We start from the raw sequence: 21,386 nt of genomic DNA, 5'->3' as shown, positions 1-21,386 counted from the left end.
GGCACAAGCGAGGCGTGTCGGATGCAGGGGTCAGCAGGGGACGTGCAGCTGGGGAGCAGCGACTTCTGAGGCCGGGCTTGCTGCTGTGCCAGGATGCAGTGCAGTGACCCAGGTCTCCCAGCATGCAGCCTGATGTCATCCTGTTAGCTGCATGGGAATGAGTGCATATGCTTTCCTAAGAGGTTGGGTGCATAGCGAATTCCTAAGGCTATTCGCGGCACAGCATTCCTTGGGAGAATATCTACACTAATTCAAACGTTCATCTCACGGTATCTAGGAGTTGGAGGCACTGCTAGGAAATATTAGATTTCTGGACACATGTGACAAAGAATGGGGGCACTGAACACAGACCATTGAGAAATCACGGTCAGAGGAGTCAAACAAGAAAATTTATATGAGACGATTTTTCATGAGTTTTTATTTTTCCTTTTATTCTTCTTTTGAGAGTGAATGGGGATGGTTGCTAACTTTCCAGCTTGTAAGCTATAATTTTAACAGTGATCTTACTAAAATATTGTTGAACCTCATTACACCTGAGTTACCAAAATTGACTTCAATTTGCATGCTTGTGCAGAGGCTTATGCTAGGTAGAATCACAACATTTATGGTCTCCAGATGGTAGCTGTTTTGATATATGAAGGTCACATCTTTTTAGATCCATTCGTTCTGTATCCATAGGCAAATTGGTTGAGATTTGGGGCTTCTTTGAATCAGAATTAATGGCTGAATAATGGAACCTCAATTTCCATGCAGGACAAAAGGGTAATATCTGTGAACTACTAAGGATATACCTACTGATCAACAGATTGGCCAATGCCAGCAAGCACTTTTTTAATCAGGAAAAACAAAGCCATACCTGGGGATACATGCTATGGAAATTACTAGCAGAGCAAGGCAGGAAGTAATTTCACACGGAGAATATTGCTAAACCTAATCTTCCCAACAAAAAACGTGGAGGTAAACCTTCTGTTTCTGCTGCTATTTGTATTATTTTTCTCTTTCATAGCTGCACATTTTAAGAAAGCATTTAATCTCTTACAGATTATATAGTTTTATGCCTATTTGTCTACTTACTTCCACTAGCAAGGGTAGACAGAACTTTTTGTCAGTTATGTCATTAATCCTGGGCTTCCAGGCTTGATTTGACTATTGTGAATGGAGTAACTTCCAGAATCTCTTTGATAAGGTATGCATCCATGCTTTTCTTGTGCTGAAAAATCCCTCAGCTTTCTGACAAATGCTCTGTGTAACAGTCAGCTGCATTCTCACAAGTGGAACACAGGGACTTAAAATGACAAAACCAAAGCCCAAGAGAAAAAACAAGAGATGAAGAGAGCAGTACAAGGCTGGTTTCTCAGAACTGGCTAATTATAACAGGTACCTAGAAGACCTGGCTTTCAGCTAGCTTTGAACGTCTAGCCTCTGAGGATTAGAAGCATTTAAGATGTCTCAAACCTGAGCCAAAATCATCTTCAGTCTGAAGTTTGCTCACTGATTCTTCTCCTCTCTTTGGGCTGATGACTTCATTTGTCCCACAGGTCCTTTAACAATGCATTTCCATATCATGCCTGTAGTCCTTTCATCTCGCCTCATTTCCTGAGAGTGCTAAACTACTTGGAATTCCTTTCTTTTTCCAAATTGAGAGTTCAAAGAATGGTTTTGTAATTAACTATTCCTGATGAGTGGTTTCATTAAAAGAACAGAAGGGAAATTGTTCTAATAACCTTCTGTGTTGAAGAGGAGAGGGATAGTGAATTCAAGATCATATGAATAAAGGACAACCTCACACAACACCGAGAACTTACCAGAATTGCAATGCATTGTTTTCTGTAGAGATAAGTCGATGGTTTGGGCACGCTGCTAGACCTCTGCTTTGTTGAAATCAAGATTAGCTCCACTACTAAAGACAGTGACCTTCCTTGTTCACAGTGGGGATTATCCCAGTGTGGTAATGATGGTTCACCAGAAGTGGGATGATTTCTCCATGAAGATCATATACACAGAGCCAAAATGTTAGTGCATCTCAAGCCTCTGGGATCATTAAGAGAATAATTGTACAAGAAAATGCAATATTGTCATGCTCTATGACTACCTTTGGTCCATGTATTTTAGTTGTTGAGCATCCAGTACAGGATCTTCCAAGATCACAGAGGGATTGATGCTCTATGTCAATCTGAACCATGTCAATAAGCACAGTGGGACTTCCTAAAGCTGTTATGGCATCACCCATAGTCTTGATGAAAGACATGTCATCTGGTGAAGATTTTCAAATTATTAGGTAGATAAGGTCAGATTTATTCTACTGTATTTAGAAGGTAAGACTAAGCTAGGAGAGTCTGCAGTGTATTAAACTTAGAAGAAAGGATAGTACCTACTCTGTCACTGGGTCAGACTTTCAGAGAAGTAGAAGAAAAAGGGCTGTTAATAATGGATTTTCATGAGTTAACCTTTTATCTCGTCCTTTTCAAAATGCTGTCATATAACATGAGTTATGTGCTACTAGATAATTTTCCTAAAGTGATTGCAGTATGCACCAAAGATAGTTATGCTCTTTGTCTGGACTATCGTTTTAGAATACGCTTTAACTGCATCTTCTGTAGGATATAGCCACTCTGGGAATCTTTCAGAGACACAATTCACTGCAGACAATCCATCTCTTATGTGTAGTCATGCAACATGAAATAAAACAATTTAAGAATGAAGGCATCAGTCAACTTTAAATGTATCCGAATTCTTTCTCCCAGGAGGAGACAGAAAGGCAGTGGTCCTAATCTTGCTGTAGCTTGTACAACATTTACAATACTGATTAACACTTGTACATGTTCTGCCTGATTTCAGTGAAAATTCTGTGTGGCTTCTGCGAATTCTGAAACCCTCGGGTGAGGAATTCATGGAGGGTTACCAGCTACAGGGACAAAACAATTAGCTCAAGTAAGCATTGCTTCAGCACAGGAATTCAACATACTCAGCCTGGCTTTGGCTACAGCCCTGTGGTTTGTACATCTCTGAAGGGCACGGTATGAATCTGAACTTTTTTTGGGCCAAGCAGAGCTTGATCTCTGAGTTTCCCACATTTTGCAGAGGTCTTTAACAAACAGAAATTAGGCAAGGGAGGTAGCACCAGCACAGCACCCTGTGTCAGCAGTGCTTTCCAGCAAGAAGCTGGGCAGAGTTGAGGTGTTTTCTCATCTAGCCCTGAAGTGTGATACACTTCAGGTGTGAGACAGACGCCTTTCTACTCCACCCAGGTTACTTTCCAGCATGCAAAAACACTTAATGAGCTCTGGAGCCCAGCAGTGAATGTGCCGACTGAAGAAGGTCATCTTTGGGACTAGGCAGTGTAGATAGCAAATACTGTACATCACCATCTGAGAGGCTGGCTCCTAACTTCAATTTAATCCCTGTTTATTTTGCTTGAACCTTTATGTTCTCATCCATAAAATGGATTTAACAGCATTTTTCTGCCTCTCAAGGCAGCTGGGTAAGCACACAAAGATGTGTGCCTTAGCACTAATGAGCTCTTATAAATACTGTAAATGAGGATCCTCTAGATTAAAATGATACAGGGACTTCTCTTTCTTTTGTTGAAAAAATCTCTGAGGTCAGTTATGAGGGTGTTTTCCTGTAGAAACCTTTATATTTTGTGTAGGAAACAGTGGGTCCAGAATCAATCAAATGTAAAGGTACATGTATAAATACACATAGAACAGTCCAGCATTTTCACCCTGGGGAACTTATTTTATTATTTTATTTTATTATTTTATTTTATATTTTAATTTTTTCCACATCAAGAAGTCCCTACTAGCTGCACTAGGGAGAAACCTGATGCCTCAGATCACTGTTTTTGTGCTCTGGACCTCGACAGTGATGGAATAAATCCCTAGAAAGAGAAGGTCAAATGAGAGAAGAAAGAAACCCCATATTTAGTACACCAACTTTTAATCCAAATCCACCAATTATTATTCTCTGTGCTCGTAGACTTTGACTAGTGTGAAACATGGCCACATCTGCTTTATGACAGTTTATTTCTTGTACAGAATAAGGGGCAAGCGTGAGTTTGAACTGCATATGTAAGAGCAGGCTACACCTGCTTGTCCAGAGGGACAGAGGAGCTGTTCCTCTCACACCTGCTTTGCCTTTTGCCCTTTCCTCATATGTCTTTCCCATCTTGTGTCTGTTACTTATGTCTGGTTGATGCAACAACATCTTCATTTGTGGCAGGGTCAGAGAGTGATAACTCCAAGCAAGAGAGGAACATTATGGTATAAAATGGCTTGAACTTTAAACTGTTACTTGGGGCTTGAATTCAATGGACTTCATTGCTTATAATTAGAAATTGAACACAGCACTCTCTTACTTTTTTTTTCTTTCCCAGGTGTTTGAAATATGATCTTTTGAAGCATCCTCTGCTGTTTATCACAAAACAGGCTGCAGAGCAGAAACATGTGAGATGTACAAGGCAAAATGAATAGAGATTGTCATTCTTGCTGGTTTGCCTCTTCCTGTAGGCTTTCTGAGGTTCCCTTGCAGAGACACCAATCGTGTGTGATTACAGTGAGAATGTTTAGGTCTGTATGCTTAGTACCAATTTCCAAGCTGAAGACTATGATTTTATTGTGTATTATTTATAAAGTTCCTGCTAGGACTAATGCTTGCTTCATGAGAAATCACTGTTGAATATTTGAACTGAACATGTCTCATTCCACTTAACAGCCCACTTTATCAGCACACTGTCCACAATAATGCTGAACACACTTCCTAACAGGGGATATTTTAACTGTTTCATTACTTTATCAGAAGACTGACCTTCCTTTTTTGTAAATCCCTTCTTATACCTTGGACTAAGTACACCACCTGACAAGAGGGTCAGAGTTTCCTGCACACAGTTGAATGCTATTTCACCACCAGCATTTCACTCTGGAAACTTTGGACTATTCTCAGTTTTTCAAGTCAGCAATTGGATCATATTTATTTAGAGCTGGCTGTGCAAATTGTATTGATTTGTAGCCTGTTATTGTTTTGTGCCTTATATTTATGTGGCTCTAATGGACTGAAAGCGTTTCAAAACTGAAGGGGATTAAAATATAGAGCTTTTTCTCTGAGTAACTGTAGGGAATATTATAACTTGAAATCTGTTCTGAAATGTGAATTTACAGCTTATATGTACTGTTATTTTAAACCTAGAGATACTCTGACATCCAGTAATTGAGTACAAAGCCATGAAAACAGTAGAAAGAAACTAAGGTACAGAGAGGAAACAATGAAGTTGGCAACACAAACCCTTGTCAAATGTGAGGAATGAGCTTTGAAACAAGCTCTGACTTTGCCCTAGCATCACTTGCTTGGTCGAATAATCTCACCCCCCCAGCCAGACGTCACCATATGGCCCGTGACAACTTTCCATTAAAGGCCTATGGTGTTTATCATCTCCTTTTATGTATGGATAAAAAACAGTCCTTGGCTGCCCGTTGCATCCAAGAGGTTTATGCTCCTTCTTTAAAAGACATGTGTGTCAAGACTCACCGCCATCCTTGGTGCTCCAAGTTTCAAGCCCAGTTTCAGTGTTTTGAACCCCCGTTCAGCCACTGCCAGCTCTGAAAACTGGATTGACCCTGCATCTTCAGCAGTCCCTAGGTACTGAGGATGGGTTTTGGAGAAGCTTAGAGCTCTTGACAGTGTTGAAAATGTCATTTTTGCAGTTAATGCAAGCCTCACATGTTGCTGTAGCTGCTTTGGCTGCCACTTCTGCAAAGGGGCATTTTCAGAGCATGGCTACAAAAAAATGAACGTTGTGTTGTGCGCCTCAGCTATCAAGCAAGGAACCTACTGCATTGTAATAGCACCAGTCACACTTCCTAAGGAGTCCTGGCACCCTTAATGAATTAGGGAAAGATGCTAATGATCCAGTCATCCATTCATTCCTGAGATTGCTTAATCATTATACAACAAATTTGATTACAGGAGTTACTATGTGTTTTAAGTTAACTGGATGTCCTTATATGCATGGCTGGGCTTTCCTAGTAATCCTATACAGTGCATGTATCCAAGGCACCATTCAGTGGCTTCCTGCAAATCCCTGCAAAGCAATTACTGTCCTTTCTACATATTCAGGAATTGTCAGTTTCAGGAGCAATTAAAGTGAAATTGCTTTCAGTAGATACTTGGCTATGATGACTTTTACTGGTCATAATTCTCTCTACACTATGTTGTTTCTTCAGATAAAAATTATATTTCTCTTGTGCCCTGGAATCTCAAGCTCATTTTTGACCCAAGGTATCCTCAGAGAGTTGTAAAACTTAGATGTTATAACTGTACATTACCTAGTAATGAACACTGTGAGAATCAGGCCAGGAAGATGAAGACAAGAGGTATGAATTAATGTTTTAATAATCTTCCTGAGATCAGTACAAGTCATACAGGCAAGGATCCCAGTAGCTGCTGGTGAGCAATGCAGCTCCTCCAGTATGGTCTGATATTGCTTTATAACTCTCCAAGGACATGATACTCCAATGTCTGCAAAGACAGATGGTCACTCAACTACCAATAAAGTTTTGACCTTGTCCCAGCAGTGGATGCAACTGTGTACTTTGAACAGAACTGCTATTTAGAGTGCCACAGCTTTTGCTGAAGACATAGGAAGCTGATTATTTTATTTTTACTTCTATTTAGTCCTAGGCTATACAAGAAATTCTTTTGTTACCCATCCAGGGCATCCACCATTTTTATAATGGAAAGTAAAGACCTGTTCAATTTCTGATAGACTAACACAAGACTTGAATTGAAATACAGCTGTGAATATCGTGCCTCTTGGTTCTACAGGGCTATGACAGGGTACTTTTTGAAGCAGTATCTCTCACTGCACCATGCTGGTGTCATCCTTCTCCAGTACAGTAGCCAACCTGTATGAAACATTTTGCAGACCTGCACAATGCCAGCCTTCCCACACAGGAAGTCTGCTGCCAGTTAAGATCTGCTGTGCTTGCTCCATGGTTGAAATAATCAAAAGAATTGTGTCTCGTTCTTGGCATTTTAGAATACAAAGAATCCTCAAAGGCAGGGCAAAGACTCTATTCGAGCAACAACCCAAACACAACAGAGCTATATACTGGAGAAATAGGTTTAATAGATTAAGAGGCTGTCCTCTGGCGCTGTGCAAGGTGTTGGACTTTCCTGAATCATTCTTTGAACACAGCTTTTCTCTGGGGAAAACACCTTGTCCAGTTTTAAAGATTTTGTTCAATGGTAGAGAACACAGTACAAATCTTGTTTACTTGTTCCTATGTTTGCTTACCTTTTCTGTTAAAAATATGACATTTTTCTTTTCTGAACTGACCTGGATTTAACAGCCAACCGGCCTTGTTAAAGCTTTGTCTATGGATGGAAAACTTTCTATTTATTTTCTAATTTCTGTTCCTTGTTAGGTTCCTACAGTCAGTATTCACGACAATACACAGTGGGTTTGTGATGAGATTGCACTGTTAGGGATGTACTATTAGCATGCTTTTCCCAGACGCTTAACACCACCCTTTTGGCTCTTCTTGGAACCACCTTCAATTTTTCAGCACCAGTTCGATGAGATTTACTGAAAAGGAACATCACTGACCCAGATGGTTTCCCACCCAGGGCTTTCAAAACTGGCAACACACCTTCTATTCCATGTGTTAAACTATAAATATAGCAACAAACACTGAAAAGGATTTAGTCTTATATTTTTAAGTACCTGACTGCTGTGAGATTGGTGCGATGCCACAGAAATCGTGCTCAACAAAGCCAGTGTGCCTCAGTTGATGCTATTCCTCCATTTGGTTGGTCCAGAAAATATGGTTCAGTACAGAACTACATTTGCAGTGACTTTACCAGGTATAGTTTTCTCTGTCAGTAAACCAGAAAATTGGGAACAGAGGGAAGTCAGTGGAGAAACTGTTACCACTGCAACCTCCCTTGTTTTCTTTAAAATATCCTCTTGATATGTTCTGTGTTCAGAGTTACCTTCCAGTTTGTCAGTCACCATTAGTCCAGTTGCTGGTTGTTGAGTGTTTTAAAAAGTCAGTTAACCAATAAAAATCTCAGCCAAGCTCCAAACGAGCATCTGGCATTGGTTGTTTGGATGTGTCTTTGAGCAATGCCAAGCTACAGGAAAGCCAAGCCAGTATTCAGACATCACTTTTTGGAAATGGGATTTGCTGTGTTATTTATCTTCTGTATTAAGGGAAACGGTCTGGCTTTTGTTTTTTAACCTTGTTGTTTCAATGCCGGGACAGCAGAAATATAGTACAAGTTAAAACAATATCTTGTAAAAGATGTGATATTTTCTTTCATCTCCTGTTTAGTAAGCAGCCTTGGTAGTGCCATTTCACATAAAGAATTGCAAAGTCACAAGGTCTAGAAATACAATAATTCCAGCAATGACAAAAAAAATTAGCTGCTTTGTCTTTTTATTGACTATAAATGTGGTGGAAAAGGCCATTCTGCATCCTCAGCCATAACTATTTAATTATTTTCTGTTGTTTTTTGTAGATGTTTCTAACCAACATTAAGTAAAATGTACATTGTGGAACAAACCATCCATACAGTATATGCCATAATTACTGTTTAGCAATTTCACACTAGCAAAAATTTATTAAAACTTCACGACTCATTAATAGTAAGTGATCATAATCGCTTAATAGAAAAGGAAACTCAGCTAATGATAGAAATACTGATTAATGTTTTTGACCTTAAGACAGGAAGTCAAGAGAAATTAATGTCACTGGGTGTTAAAAGTTAAGTTATTGTTAAGTGAAGATAGTCTGTAATCGTAAGAGAAACCCTCTAACACAGATTTTGTGTTCTTCGGGGAAAGAACTATTCCTTTCCTACAGTGCATTGTATTTTTAAAAATCTCACTGCTACATTTCAAGTAACCACAAGATTGACTCGTTTATTACAAAAATCACTTAAAAGAAGAAAGTTATCTAAAATACATATAGGCTCACTTCAGGAGGAGATCTCACAGAAATACTTAATATCCTAGCAACCAAGTGACATTACATGGTCAACAGCATTCCTTTTATGAGCTCAGGTTAAATATTTTTCAAGAGAATAACACAGTACAGCTGACCAGTCAGTCACCTGATCACATATCAGATACTTGGGCACCACTGGACCTGACAGGATGACTGCCTTTACAGCCAGCTGTGTGCCTGGAAAGCATCATCCTGAGCTTTGCATCTGGCTGCTTCTGATGCCCAACCAGGCTGGATCAAGTGGTGGCACTGGAGGTGCAGCAGGCACTGGACTGCACCAAAAGGTCTTGTGGCCAACCTCAGGTCAGAGTGATGTGGCACTACAGCATCAGTGTATGCCCCAATGTGCAAGGGTCACAATCTCTGAGGTAACACAGGTAGCAGGCTGTTTATGGACATGATTCCTGTTTCAGCAGTAAATGTTTTTTATGTGTGGGTTTTTTTCATATTTTGAAATGAGGCATTACTTGAAACAATAGTCGCAGGGGCATGATAGTTCTTAATTATGCCACAACCCTGTGTGTTATGTTTAAGGAGGACAAAGGTTATGGACTCTCCCATAAATTGCTCTAATCCTGTCCCACTCAAGAGGTCGAATGGAGATGGCTCAGCCTTTCACACAAAAAGGCAAACATTTTCTAGATGCTAACTCAGGTTCTGAGTGCTCCAAAAACCTTCTCTCAACAAGTTCCACGATGGGCAGAAAGGGAGAGACAATTTCTTGCAAATATGAGCAGAAACACAGAAATATGTTAGTGAGCTGTAGGTTCATTTGACATCAGTCAAAGTCAGAGGGAAGGACAATCCCTTTCTAATAATGTCACTCAATATTTAGCCTACCTACATTTGTATTAATAATAAAGCCCTCAGGCAGTGAGTTATGTGCAGCCATTGCTCTGCTTAAAAGAGCACTCTAGTATTGACAAATACTGTTCTGGAGACAAATAAAATCTAAACTGTATTTATATCCACCAGATTCTGACAAACAAGCAAATATAACTGCACAGCCAGCTTCATGCCTCTCCAGTCCAGAGCCTCTCCAATCCAGAATGAAGCTTGCAATGGATTGGTTAATGCAGATTTATTTTAAAATTTTTGGTTTTATACATTTGTATCTCTGTGTGTTCTTTGTGGAACACTTTCCAACTGCCTTTCTTTAAGATTTTTCTGTTAATGTCTCTTTTAAAAGCAAGAGGATGTGGCATACTTGCAAACCCAGAGATAAATACCATCTGTTTAGTTAACCTCACTGAGAATATTGGTGGAATGTTGTTCTTTTTTTAAAATACATACACAATAGCAATTCAGAGACTTGAATTGCAGGTCCTTCAAAAGCAATTGACTAACAGGCTTTATTTTATAATGCTACAAAACATGAATGTGTTTTTTAATTAGAGACTCTGTGAACTAGGCTTTCTACTTCAAAGTAAAAGATTTTCTAGCATCCTCTTTGGGGGGGAAAAAAAACAAACAACAATCAATCCAAAAAACCTTCTGCACAATTACTATGGAGCAGAGTTTCCCAGTCCCTATTTTGGCTTGTTCCTGGCTGTTGCTCTGCAGTTTACTGTAATTAATATAGATAAAAAAATTTAGCAATGCAGAATTAGGGGGTGTAATTTGTATTCAGAGCCAAAAAAGACATGCGTATCACCAAAACAACTGAGTTTATTGTTACCAAAAAATTGTTTCAGGAAATCTCACTTCTGTCTCTGAATGTAAACCAGAACTCAGCATGAAGCAGACAATAACAGAGACGGGGTTTTTTGCCAACACACAGGAGCTATGCAAGTGTCAGGGCTGGCTGATTGCTTGGGCAGAGGATTTTGGAGAGCTGTAGGAGCATGCTTGGAAAATGGTTAGGATCACCCTTCAAAATCCCTTTCTTGTGCAGCTTAGATCCTCTGTTACTTTAATGGCATAGTGAAAATGCATGTCTACAAAAACTCCAAACAGGAAGGTGTCAAATTTTCCCCTCTAACATGTCCACCACAGGCCTGCTTTGAAGGTGCCAAACCATTCAACCGCTTATGAGGGTGCCATTTAAAATGTCTCTGCATAACCCATTTAACTGAAATTATTCTATAAGTGCCATTAAAAGTAGATAACCCCACTTATCTTGGGCATCACTAGACCTCACTAACAGTCTTGCTGAAAGTCAGCCCAAGTGCCAAAGTTTGATGGGCACAGTTTGTTTAACACCTCACATCCAGGACAGTGGAGAGAGGACTTGGTTTCTTCACGAGGACACTGGTCCTCTCTGTAATGACAAGATATTGATGCTCTGAGGCATCACTCTTTATTAACAGCATAATATATACACGTGGAAGAAGGGCAGTGTGACACAATGACTCGTGTTTGTGCACTTTCTAGGCAGACCCCAATACTAACTTACCAACTGGCCTTTGTCCAGTAAAAGTAGCCCTGTTGCCATTATCTCTCAATCCAGAGGGAAATCACCAAAGGAAGCCTATGTGTGAGGAGAAACAATTAAAAGCCAAAATACAACCCTAAATCAACAAAACAAAACCTAAAAATCAAACCCACAGATGATGCACACTGAAGAACCCATCTGGTCATGCATAGCTGGCTGCTTAGTGATGTCAAACACGGCTTGGTTTCATCTGTCCCAGGAGAGGCTGCTCAGTAAGTTTGTCATGGAGCTGCACCTCTTGAATGGAGGCTTCACTGCTGTTCCTCCCCCTCACATCCTCCTCTTTCACAGCGCTGGCAGTGTGGCAGCACAGAGGAGGGAAAGCAGGTAGAAGGAAAGTCCAACACTAACTCATCCTGGCAAACATTTTGATTGCTTTTGTGAATCTCACACTCCGAAACTGCCTTTGAAATGGTTAAACACTTGGGAGACGGCACTGCAAGAGCTGAAGAAGCTGCAGCCCTTTCTGCACAGGACTGGAACAGCAGCAGAATGACTCCAAGCAACCTCCATAGCTGGCCCAGGAACGCAAGCTGAGCTGTTGGATGCTGCCAAACAGAATCCGCCGCCTTCCCCTCCCGCCTCCTGAAACACAGATCATCTGAGTAGCAAACGATGCCAGGACAGTTAAACATCTCCTGCTTGCATCACCCCATGCAACTCTAGCCCCTTCTGGAGCTGCCAAAGCACGATGATGACTGAGCTGGAAAAGTGTTTTCAGCCCTAAGGAGCAGTCCTTTCACCTCGGATTGTGTCCATCTTTACCACTCCCACCTTTCCTTCTTGCATCCTGCCCCCAAGTCTTGCTTCCCCTCTCTGAGGCAACAGCGATCGAAACTGTCTGGTCTTAAAATGGTGGGAGGCTCTGCCCCGCCCTTTGCTGTGCAGCAGTTTTTTCATGGATGAGTGTGATTGCTCTTCCCTCACAATATGCGCATTTAAGTCTCGGTTTGAATATGAGTAAATGCTGAGACAATTTTCCTGGTTTCTAGTCATCAAAATGAGGAAGGGCATCAGGAAAGCTTGTTTATCCACCTTCCCTTTCCCCTTCCAGCACACTCTGCCCTTTTGTCTTCAAAGCCTTTGCAGATCTTTTGCTCCCTTTGTGTGAAAATAGGAGTGAGCCCTTTCTTTTTGGCCTGGTAGGATGAAGGGGTGGGATGGGTGTGGAGGCGTGTTTGTGTGCCAGAGAGTGAACAAGCATGAATAGGGCCAGCTGGCCACTCTTGTGCCCATCTTTCCATCATTTCCCTCTTATACTGCCTGCTCATTATAATTTTGCAGGCCACATTCACTAACACAAAAAGACTAGGGAGCAAGCAAATGAACAGATATTTAAAGGGAAAAGCTTTATTTCTTATTTTCTTAGATCATAGTAGACTGCAAAACAACAGGGAAAAATGAAATCAACCTCGTTTTCCTCTTCTTTGTGATCCTTTTTTTTTTTTTGCCAGTCAAGCTTCCTTATTTTTTTCCTTTTTTTTTTTTTTTTTGTACAAATCAAAACAGAAAAAAAAATGGAAATTGTTCTCACAAAAACATGCTTTTTTAATAAAAAAAGAGAATAATGTTTATTGAGAGGGATTGTTTTCTGGATATGTACAATACTAATGCAGGAGGATTATGCCAACAGAAAACATCAAACATCATGAATCAACTTCCAAAACTTCCAAGTGTGGACAGTCCAAAGGGCAGTGTCCTCAGAGCAAAGCCTAAGAAAGTCAACAGGAACAAGTGAACAGTGTTTTTGTTTTTTGACAACAAATTACCAGCCATTATGACTGAAAACCTGACACATAATAACCTGCAGTGAGATGTACAGAAATCCATAACATGACATACGATTTACAGAAGAAGGTAACTCTTTGTGTAAGAATCTCCTCCAGAAAATGGAAGCAAGTTCTAGACAGTTTTTGAGGAAGAAGAAAAAAAAAAAAAAAAAAAGACAAAAAGAAAGGCAGGAAAATACTAACATTGGATATCCTCAGATCACAGTGAATGCCAGTCTTCCCGGGTCCTAATACTACCTGTTAACTTAATTTGCATCCTTTCTTCTTACCCTCAATTAATCCTTTTATCACCATGATGTAAGAAAAATTACTTTTAATGTGAGCCTTCCCCTGCTATTTCCTTTTTGCTGCAGCTCTTGTCAACTTGCACTTGCACAAGAAGTACAAAATCTGACATACCCTCAGGTGAAAGACACATACACCTTCCCAGCCTGAGCAGCACTAATCACAGCTAATCATTTCAGTACCAATGCTACACATAACATCATACAAACCCTGTTAAGTAAACTCAGCGGCAGTAATTTGGGGGAAAGGAAGAACATGGAGATTAGTAATTGCCACCAGTTAAGTTTACCGTGTGTTCCAGTGCTTTGAAGAAATTTCCTCCACTGCCTGCCTTTTGGATTTCCTTTTTGTTCTTACCCAGAAACAGTGGAGGGTACTGTGAAGTGGTAAGGGGCTGATTGTAATGCACCACTTCTACTATGACTCTCCCAGAGAAGCAGCAATATAAAATTCAAGACTACTTTTGATTTCGATTTTAACCTCCACTCACTTTTCTCTATAAGCAATGTGTGACTCAGCTCAGTCTGAGTTGTGCACTCCCATCTGCCAGATGCAATCCATTGTAGGGCTTTATTCCATTTCTAGCAATCATTACAAACACTCTTCCTGAATTAACTTTCACTTAAGGGTTAAAGCCCTTGTCCCATCCCAAAGCATGCAGATGATGCCATTACCAACAATCAGGTCTGGGAAGGTGAAAGGGAGATGAGCGCTCCCTGCATTTTGGTCAGCATACTCCCAGAAGAATTCCTTCGGCTCTCAAAAGGGGGAGAAGTTTCCATGGGCCACTTCACAAAGGAAAAAAAGTATGATTTCTCTGTCTTACCCTCAGTGGGACACACATTTCTCTGTCTCAGCACTGTGCTCTCTGCAATATCTCCTGCTAAAATAAATGGTAGCTCCCCAAACAGTACTTTTTGCATCTTCAGGCTTTCTCCTGTTTTTGACAAAAGCTTCCATCAAAAATATCCTATTGCATAAACATTACCAGGAGAGGATGACGATGTTTTCAATTTATTCTGAAAATTACTTCAGAGTTTCAGGAGACTTTCTGGTGGTTTCTGTGCTTAAAGGAGTTTATATCACCCCATGGTTCAGTAAATCCATGGGGATTAGCTTTTGTAGCATTTAAGCTTTGACCTAAGGACAAGTGCAGTGGTCAAAATCAACATTATTCGGTGCAGACCAGCTGAAAAGCTGGAGCTAGCAAGCCTGGCATGACCTATTTGTAAGCTTGCAGTTCCAACAGGTTTATCAGGGTGTGTGCATTAGCTCCACCCCAGCTGGACAGGCCTGGCTGATGAAGCAGACACAAAGGCTTGGTACACACCAGCCAGTGCTGATGCACAGCGAGTTACCAGTGCATTTGTGGTCAGCCAGAACGCTGCTGCCTGTTACTGCCTGCTGCGACACTGCTTTTATGCAACTGGCCAGTAAATGTGGGCTGAGATTACTGACCTGAGATGGACTGCAGTTACTGACACCAAGACCTGAGTGGCATCAGTCAGCCATTTCCAGCTCTTTGGTGTTTCCAAGCAGACCGAGCAAATGAACTCAGAAAAGTCTGGAGGGGACATCAATTCGCAGAATAAGAGGCTTGAAGAGTCTTGAAAACATACACAGCCTCCTTCACTGGAAGCTGAATTCCCCAAACTCCTGTTCAGGTTCCTAAGAACTGAACGTGTTGAGCAGGGGGTATTCAGTCTTTGGAGGACAGAAGTTTTTAAGAAGTCAGTAATGATGGTATTTTGGAAGGAGGAATTTGAAGAAAATTGCCTTTAAATCTATGACTAATTTTCTTCTGGATTCTAGGCAATTCTCCTTTCGACAGATTAAAAAGCAGTGCAAAAGAATTAGTGTGCTGGAATCACTAAAAGCAGGGGGAAAGGAGCTAACGTTTGGCTGCTTTAATCTAGGCAGCAATTAGCTCTAATTTCTATGCATGGCAACAGCTATTGGCACCTGAACAAGGTAAAACAGCAGAAACTGGTTTAACTCTGGTTAAATGTGCTCAGAGAACTTTTGGGAGTACTCTAGACAGTACTAATGCAGAATTAGAACCACTAACTCCAGTGATAAGAAATGCTACTGAGAAGTTTGTTGACTGTGCTCTCTTAAACTTCTGGTAATCTTTAGGCCACATCTTGAATTTGCTGCTCACACTTTTATGTAAGATAAAAAGAGATGACACATCTAAGCAGGAGTTGGAGTCAGCTTCCAACTGTTGAGGTGACCATAGCTAATAACATATCTAGTAAGTATAACCACTGCCTGAAGGCAAACACACTCATAAGAGAACAAGAAACAAGGGCGTATGAAAGTTGAGATAATATTAAAAACGGGAATTCACCATCCTCTCTGATTTTACCTTAAAAACGCAGCCATCACAACTTCCAAAGAGACTTCTTACTCTTGAAAAAAAATACTACTTAGTGAGACTTTACCTATTTGACTGAAATTCCACCTGGAAAATACATTAGAAGTGTTTAAATATATTCTAACAGCTTATGCGAGTTGGAAAGTTTTCAATCCTATTCTATACCAAACTAAATTTTCAATTCCATTTGGGGAAGAGCAACATCGTGTTTTCACTTATTCATGTCAAATCAGTGATAAAGAGAGAAAACAGGAACTTGCAGTTTCCTCCCCTTTAAAGGTGTTCTTAATTCCACAGAGACATTTCCTGATCGGATTTTTTTTTTTCTCGAAAGTGAAGACTGTAATTAAAAAAGAAAAACCAATGAAGCAAATGTATAAAGTGGAATACTGTGGAGTTGGACAAAATGACCTTCCAAAGTTAAAGGAGAAGCTGAAATACCCAATAATTGAAATGTCATAGGATGAACCAGCTGCTAAGAAAAAGCAAATATTTAAAGATGAGAAATATTTAACTGTCACTGGATTAATTTCTCTGCCAAGTTCATCAGAAGCAAATATATTTCTATTTGATATCAGGGACGTCAGGTAGACTCAGAGTAACCTTATGGGCATGAAACAACCTTGCAGGCCTCTTTAGCCCAGAACAGTTCTAATGCAGAACATGCAGAACGCAGAACAGTTTAACACAGCAAGAGAGAATGCCAGTGAACATATATTTATCAGTGAGGTAAATCCACCTTGGTGTTGACAACAAAGAATTGCATTTTATAGAAGTTATAACTGTTTATGAATAACTGCTCGTGCTTCCATCTTTTACTGCTTGCTCTGAAGGAGCTGCTGTTCTAGCAGAATCCAGCTCTTTTATTACAAGCTAAGTATGGGATACTCCTGTCACTTGACATATACAAGATTCACCTCCCTTCAGGGAGCTGTTCTGAGTTTTGCTCTTCTCCTTCACTGGTTTCTCACCATCTTTACTCCATGGAAATATCGTAGTGATTAAGCAACAATTACAAATTTTAATGAGATTGAGATTTCAAGGCGATTCCTGATCTGTTGTCTTTATCTCCAGCCCAACTGCACAGGCTTAGTAAAGGTGTATACTTTTGTATTTTCAGTCTACTAATTAAAACAGCAAAAAATTGTGAACAGCCTCATATTCAAAAGGCTGGGTCTTAGAGGGACACAATTTTATTTAAAAAAAAATAAGGTTGGGAATAGGTCTCCAGACAGTCTGTCTATGCAATGCTTTGAAATTATTAACAATTCCAGTTCCACCTAATTCCTCCTAATGACACAGTGGGAAAGAAGCTGCTCAATGGAAAGTGGCCAGTGCCCTGGAGAAGACAGATGGATGGCTCCTGCTCAGTCCTCAGCACCCCATCTCAATTCTCTTGAAGGAGCTGGGATCTCAGGGAGCCAAGACAGTGAAACGAGGGCTGCACCCCTCCTTACTGACCAAACCACTGCAGGCACTATCCTCAGGACTGCTGCCTGCTGGTGGGTGTCACCACACACACTGGGAAAAGGGAAACCCTCAACTGCTGTTATTCTTGCTCATATCTGAAAGATTAACCTTCAGTGCCTCTCTCACTGGACTAGTTTGTGGAATTAATAATTATGTTGAATACTGCACAACCTTAGCCATGTATTTCAGTTCTGTTTGAATTTTACCCTTGTAAAGTTTTCCTTGTGAGCTACTTCCAAAAGAAACATAAACATGCTTTTAATAATACTAATGACAATGTCTGTGCCACTACATTAAATGAGAAAGATGATTTTGATATGTTTACAGTAGCCCGTGATTTACACACAAGTGAAACTGGTCAGATTTACAACTGAAACAGTAGGTCACCTCTATGTACATCCTGTATTTGGACACTTCCTATATTATTGTTACATGGATAAAATTAATCTTTTAAAGGAATATATAAAGCCCAGACTAAGTTTGTCCATTTGAGAACTTAACACAAGGGGGAAAAAAATGAAGAAGTATTTGTATACTTTAGTACAGTAGTAAATGACTGTGCTGATGAGGTCACCATGATAAACTGATATCATCCACACCACATCCTCCAATATTTGCATGATGATGCCTGTAAAAACTTTAGTATGAATGTCAGATGCTAAGGGTTTTTTCTCTTTTGCTGCTTAATAAGATCTTTTTTTTTTTTTAAGAATTCAGTATGCTTTTAATTTGCAGGATGAAAAGCTTCAGTGTTCTGTTGGGGGTTTTTGTGGTAACATGGTTACCTATATAAAACACCATTTTTTCCCCTACTATATATGAATGGTATTTCCAAAGGTAACTCTCATTGACTCAGATAGTTTGCAGTTTCTTTTGTAATAAGAACCTAATAAGTTGTTATTTACAGTATAAGTGATCAACAGCTTTTATTCTGGATCACACAGTGCCAGAGCTCTAATAATTGGTATTAAATATAACAGATATATTGCAATCAAACCAAACATAAAAAATCTTCCAAAAATATGTACTATACTGGGAGATTATTAAAATTCCCAATACTGCCTAAAATGTTTAATGTGCTGAATACAAACCATATTTTAAAGAAAGTTTTGGGGATCAAAGATGGATTTAATAATTGTAATGTTTATGAATTTGTTTTGAAAATATTTTTAATTGGATAATGTCAGACTTCTGAATTCTAATGCTATGTTCATTAGCATTTCAATAGATTATACTACCAACTCCTTTTGACATAAACGAATTTGATTCATTTTTTAAATCATGAATCTCGTAATCTTTTTTCTGCTACCACTAGTTTTCAATAATTTTATTCTCTTCTACAAGAAGAGCAACAGGAACCACATGGGCTTTGCTGGTAATGATGGGCTATATATCTCTTCTCTGAAAGCAGCTCTGTCGCCTTCGAAAGTAATTTGCAGTTTCTTATCAACACAGAATTAAAGAGTAATATTATCTAATTTTTTATGTTCACTGACACAGAGTATTGTAGAATTCTATCCCATACACATGGCTTTGAAATGTCTATTACGTGACCATAATCAAAAGTACATAAATGAAATTCAAAATTTATGAAAGTGTTTATTATTAGCTAAGAAAACAAAAAATCTCAAAAGATGAACTTGTCAATAGGTTTAATAATCTCTTAGTAAGATGTGTATTTCGCACACTCCAAATCTTCAGTGCAGTTGATAAAACAGTAATTTGTACTTTATAGTTGTATTGCAAATAAGTGATCTGGACATTTCAGAGCAGGACAGGCCACAACTGTGTAAGTCTCAACATAAATCCGTACATTCAACATGATGAACTCCTTGCTTGAGAAGTTATCTTCTACTTCCAATAGAAACAAAAACTGATTACTGCTGATCACTTAGACATAACTGCTTGTAACAGTCAACAAGCCATCACAGTAAGGTATAACGACAGCCCTTAGGAGAAATGCTGCCTATTTCCTGACATTTAAAGCTTTAAAGAATTCCTTCTAGATACTGCAGGAAATCACCACGAGCCAGCGCGGGCTGCCAGCGTCTGAGTTAGAACCGAGAGATTAAACCATGTATATTGGCAAGACTGCCATCCAAACCACTGAATTAATTTATGGGACTCGTCTTGCAAACAGTTCATCATGTCAGCAATGCCAAAGTCTGTGGTAGGAACTACCAGAGTGAGAAAATCGTGTCACATTTTCTGTGTGTGTGTGCGTGGCGCTGCCTTGTAATTGGATCAACCATTTTTCGTGTTGATTTTAGCAGAGTAAGAAATAAACCACAATTTAAATGATATCCTACTACCTCTTGTCCCTCTACAAGTTTCTGATAAGAGAAGTAAGGCATGAAGTTCCTGTAACTTTTTGATCTGACATTATCAGGTACGTATAAACAGATAACGATGTTTTAGTAGAGCAAATAAATTGTATGTAACTTTTTTATTAAACAAACAGTATAATAACTGGACTATATTATCACAATGGAAGCATAGAAGACCATAAACTGTACAGCTGAAACCCTGTAGGAAAAATTGTTCCTCGTATTTAAAGAAATGTATCTTTATCAAGCTTTCACAATGGCTGCTTCTTGCTAATTTAAAGAATCTTCACTCTTGTTAAGGCTAGATGATTATAATTAAAAGATAAATGTACTGTTAGAAGGTTCTACGCCACACTCTATTTTTATGAGAATTTAACTGAAAGACATACATTATACCTGTATGTGAATTATAATGGCTTCTCAGCAGGGAACGCAGAATCACTTACAGTACGTAAACATTTAAAGAGGAAAATGCTAACACACTGAAAGAGTTTAACATCAGTAGCGATTTATCAAATGAAGAAGTTTCATAAAGTCCACTCTCTGGGAGAACATTCACCATTAGACAAAAGCCTGGCATCCATGATAGTCTGAAGTTCAATCACTTTGAAAACCAAAACCGTTCAATGAAATAAACAAGATCTCAGGAAAACTGCCATCTTCCTTCTCAGATAAAAGCCAGAATTAAAATAATAATTATTAAAATAATCCAACCAGGTCGCTTTACAGGCAAATTTACACACTGTCTCTTCAAAACACTGCATGCCCAAAAGCCTTTTGGGTTTGGAATGTAGCACTGCACCAAGTATTTCACAAAGCCTCTAAATATCACAAGAAGCTTTTTTTAGAGAGGAAAAAAAAAAAAGTAAAATTCCAGCTGACTGAGACTGTTCTAACAGGAGTGCCTCAGCTTAGCTCCCAGACCTGGAATTCCAGATAAACAACAGAGGACAGCAAACAGATTTTTTTTTTTTTTTTTTTTACACGTCCTTTTGTAATGCAGCTACAAGACGACTGATGAGCTTAGGGACAAACAGAGTGAGAGTGCAAGTGTCATCAGGGTGAGCTGTGTGCTTAGATAGAAGCTTGTAGGAAGAGCGAGTGAATTCTCCGCAGATATGTGACTGGTGGAGACTCCTGCTGTGTTGTCCTTCCCAATAGCGTTCTGTAAGACACAATACTTTCCTTGGTCACCATCACACATTTTCACTGCAAAAACATTTAAATCTACAGCATGAAATTCACCTTTTGCTTGTTCATGTCCCACCCTCCACTGATACCTGTATATATCAATGTCACAAATTGAAAGATAAAAAGAGGCATTGAAACGGATGTCAAAATGACAATTTTTTGAAATTTAAAAAATTTACTACTTTAGCAATGTTTCAGTGCATAAAATTTATGGTAATTTTTAGTGAATCTATGTTTATCATGCGAATTTATTTTTAAATAGCGTAAGCAGGACCTGCAGAGAAACTTCAACTTCTGCAGAATCAACAGAACAACTTTGTTTGACAACAAGTTACTTCTGGATAACAATACATAAAATCTAATTCACGGGCTCAGAAAAGACCATTTTCTAGCTCACAAAAATCTTCTCTTTCCCCATAATTGCTGTGTTATTTGCATTCCTTGGCATCTTTGCTACCAATAATTAAACAGTACACACATGCCAGTACAGATTGGCAGATTACAGTG

The 21,386-nt window shown here is 39.3% G+C and overlaps 1 protein-coding gene across 1 annotated transcript in view; it reads right to left on the bottom strand.

Annotated features, from left to right (window-relative positions):
* Positions 1–12,980: 12,980 nt before the first annotated feature.
* The window catches only part of GFRA1 (GDNF family receptor alpha 1), a 143,769-nt gene continuing 135,363 nt past the window's right edge, over positions 12,981–21,386 (bottom strand). The window contains exon 9 of the mRNA XM_050337270.1: positions 12,981–20,853. Within this exon, the coding sequence (XP_050193227.1) occupies positions 20,692–20,853 (162 nt within the window). The 3' untranslated portion in view covers positions 12,981–20,691. The remainder of the gene's footprint in view (positions 20,854–21,386) is intronic.

The sequence above is a fragment of the Myiozetetes cayanensis genome, unplaced genomic scaffold (assembly GCF_022539395.1).
Source record: "Myiozetetes cayanensis isolate MyiCay16 unplaced genomic scaffold, myiCay2020 scf10, whole genome shotgun sequence".
In the NCBI taxonomy this organism is placed as follows: Eukaryota; Metazoa; Chordata; class Aves; order Passeriformes; family Tyrannidae; genus Myiozetetes; species Myiozetetes cayanensis.
This window is presented reverse-complemented; position numbering and strand designations above follow the sequence as displayed.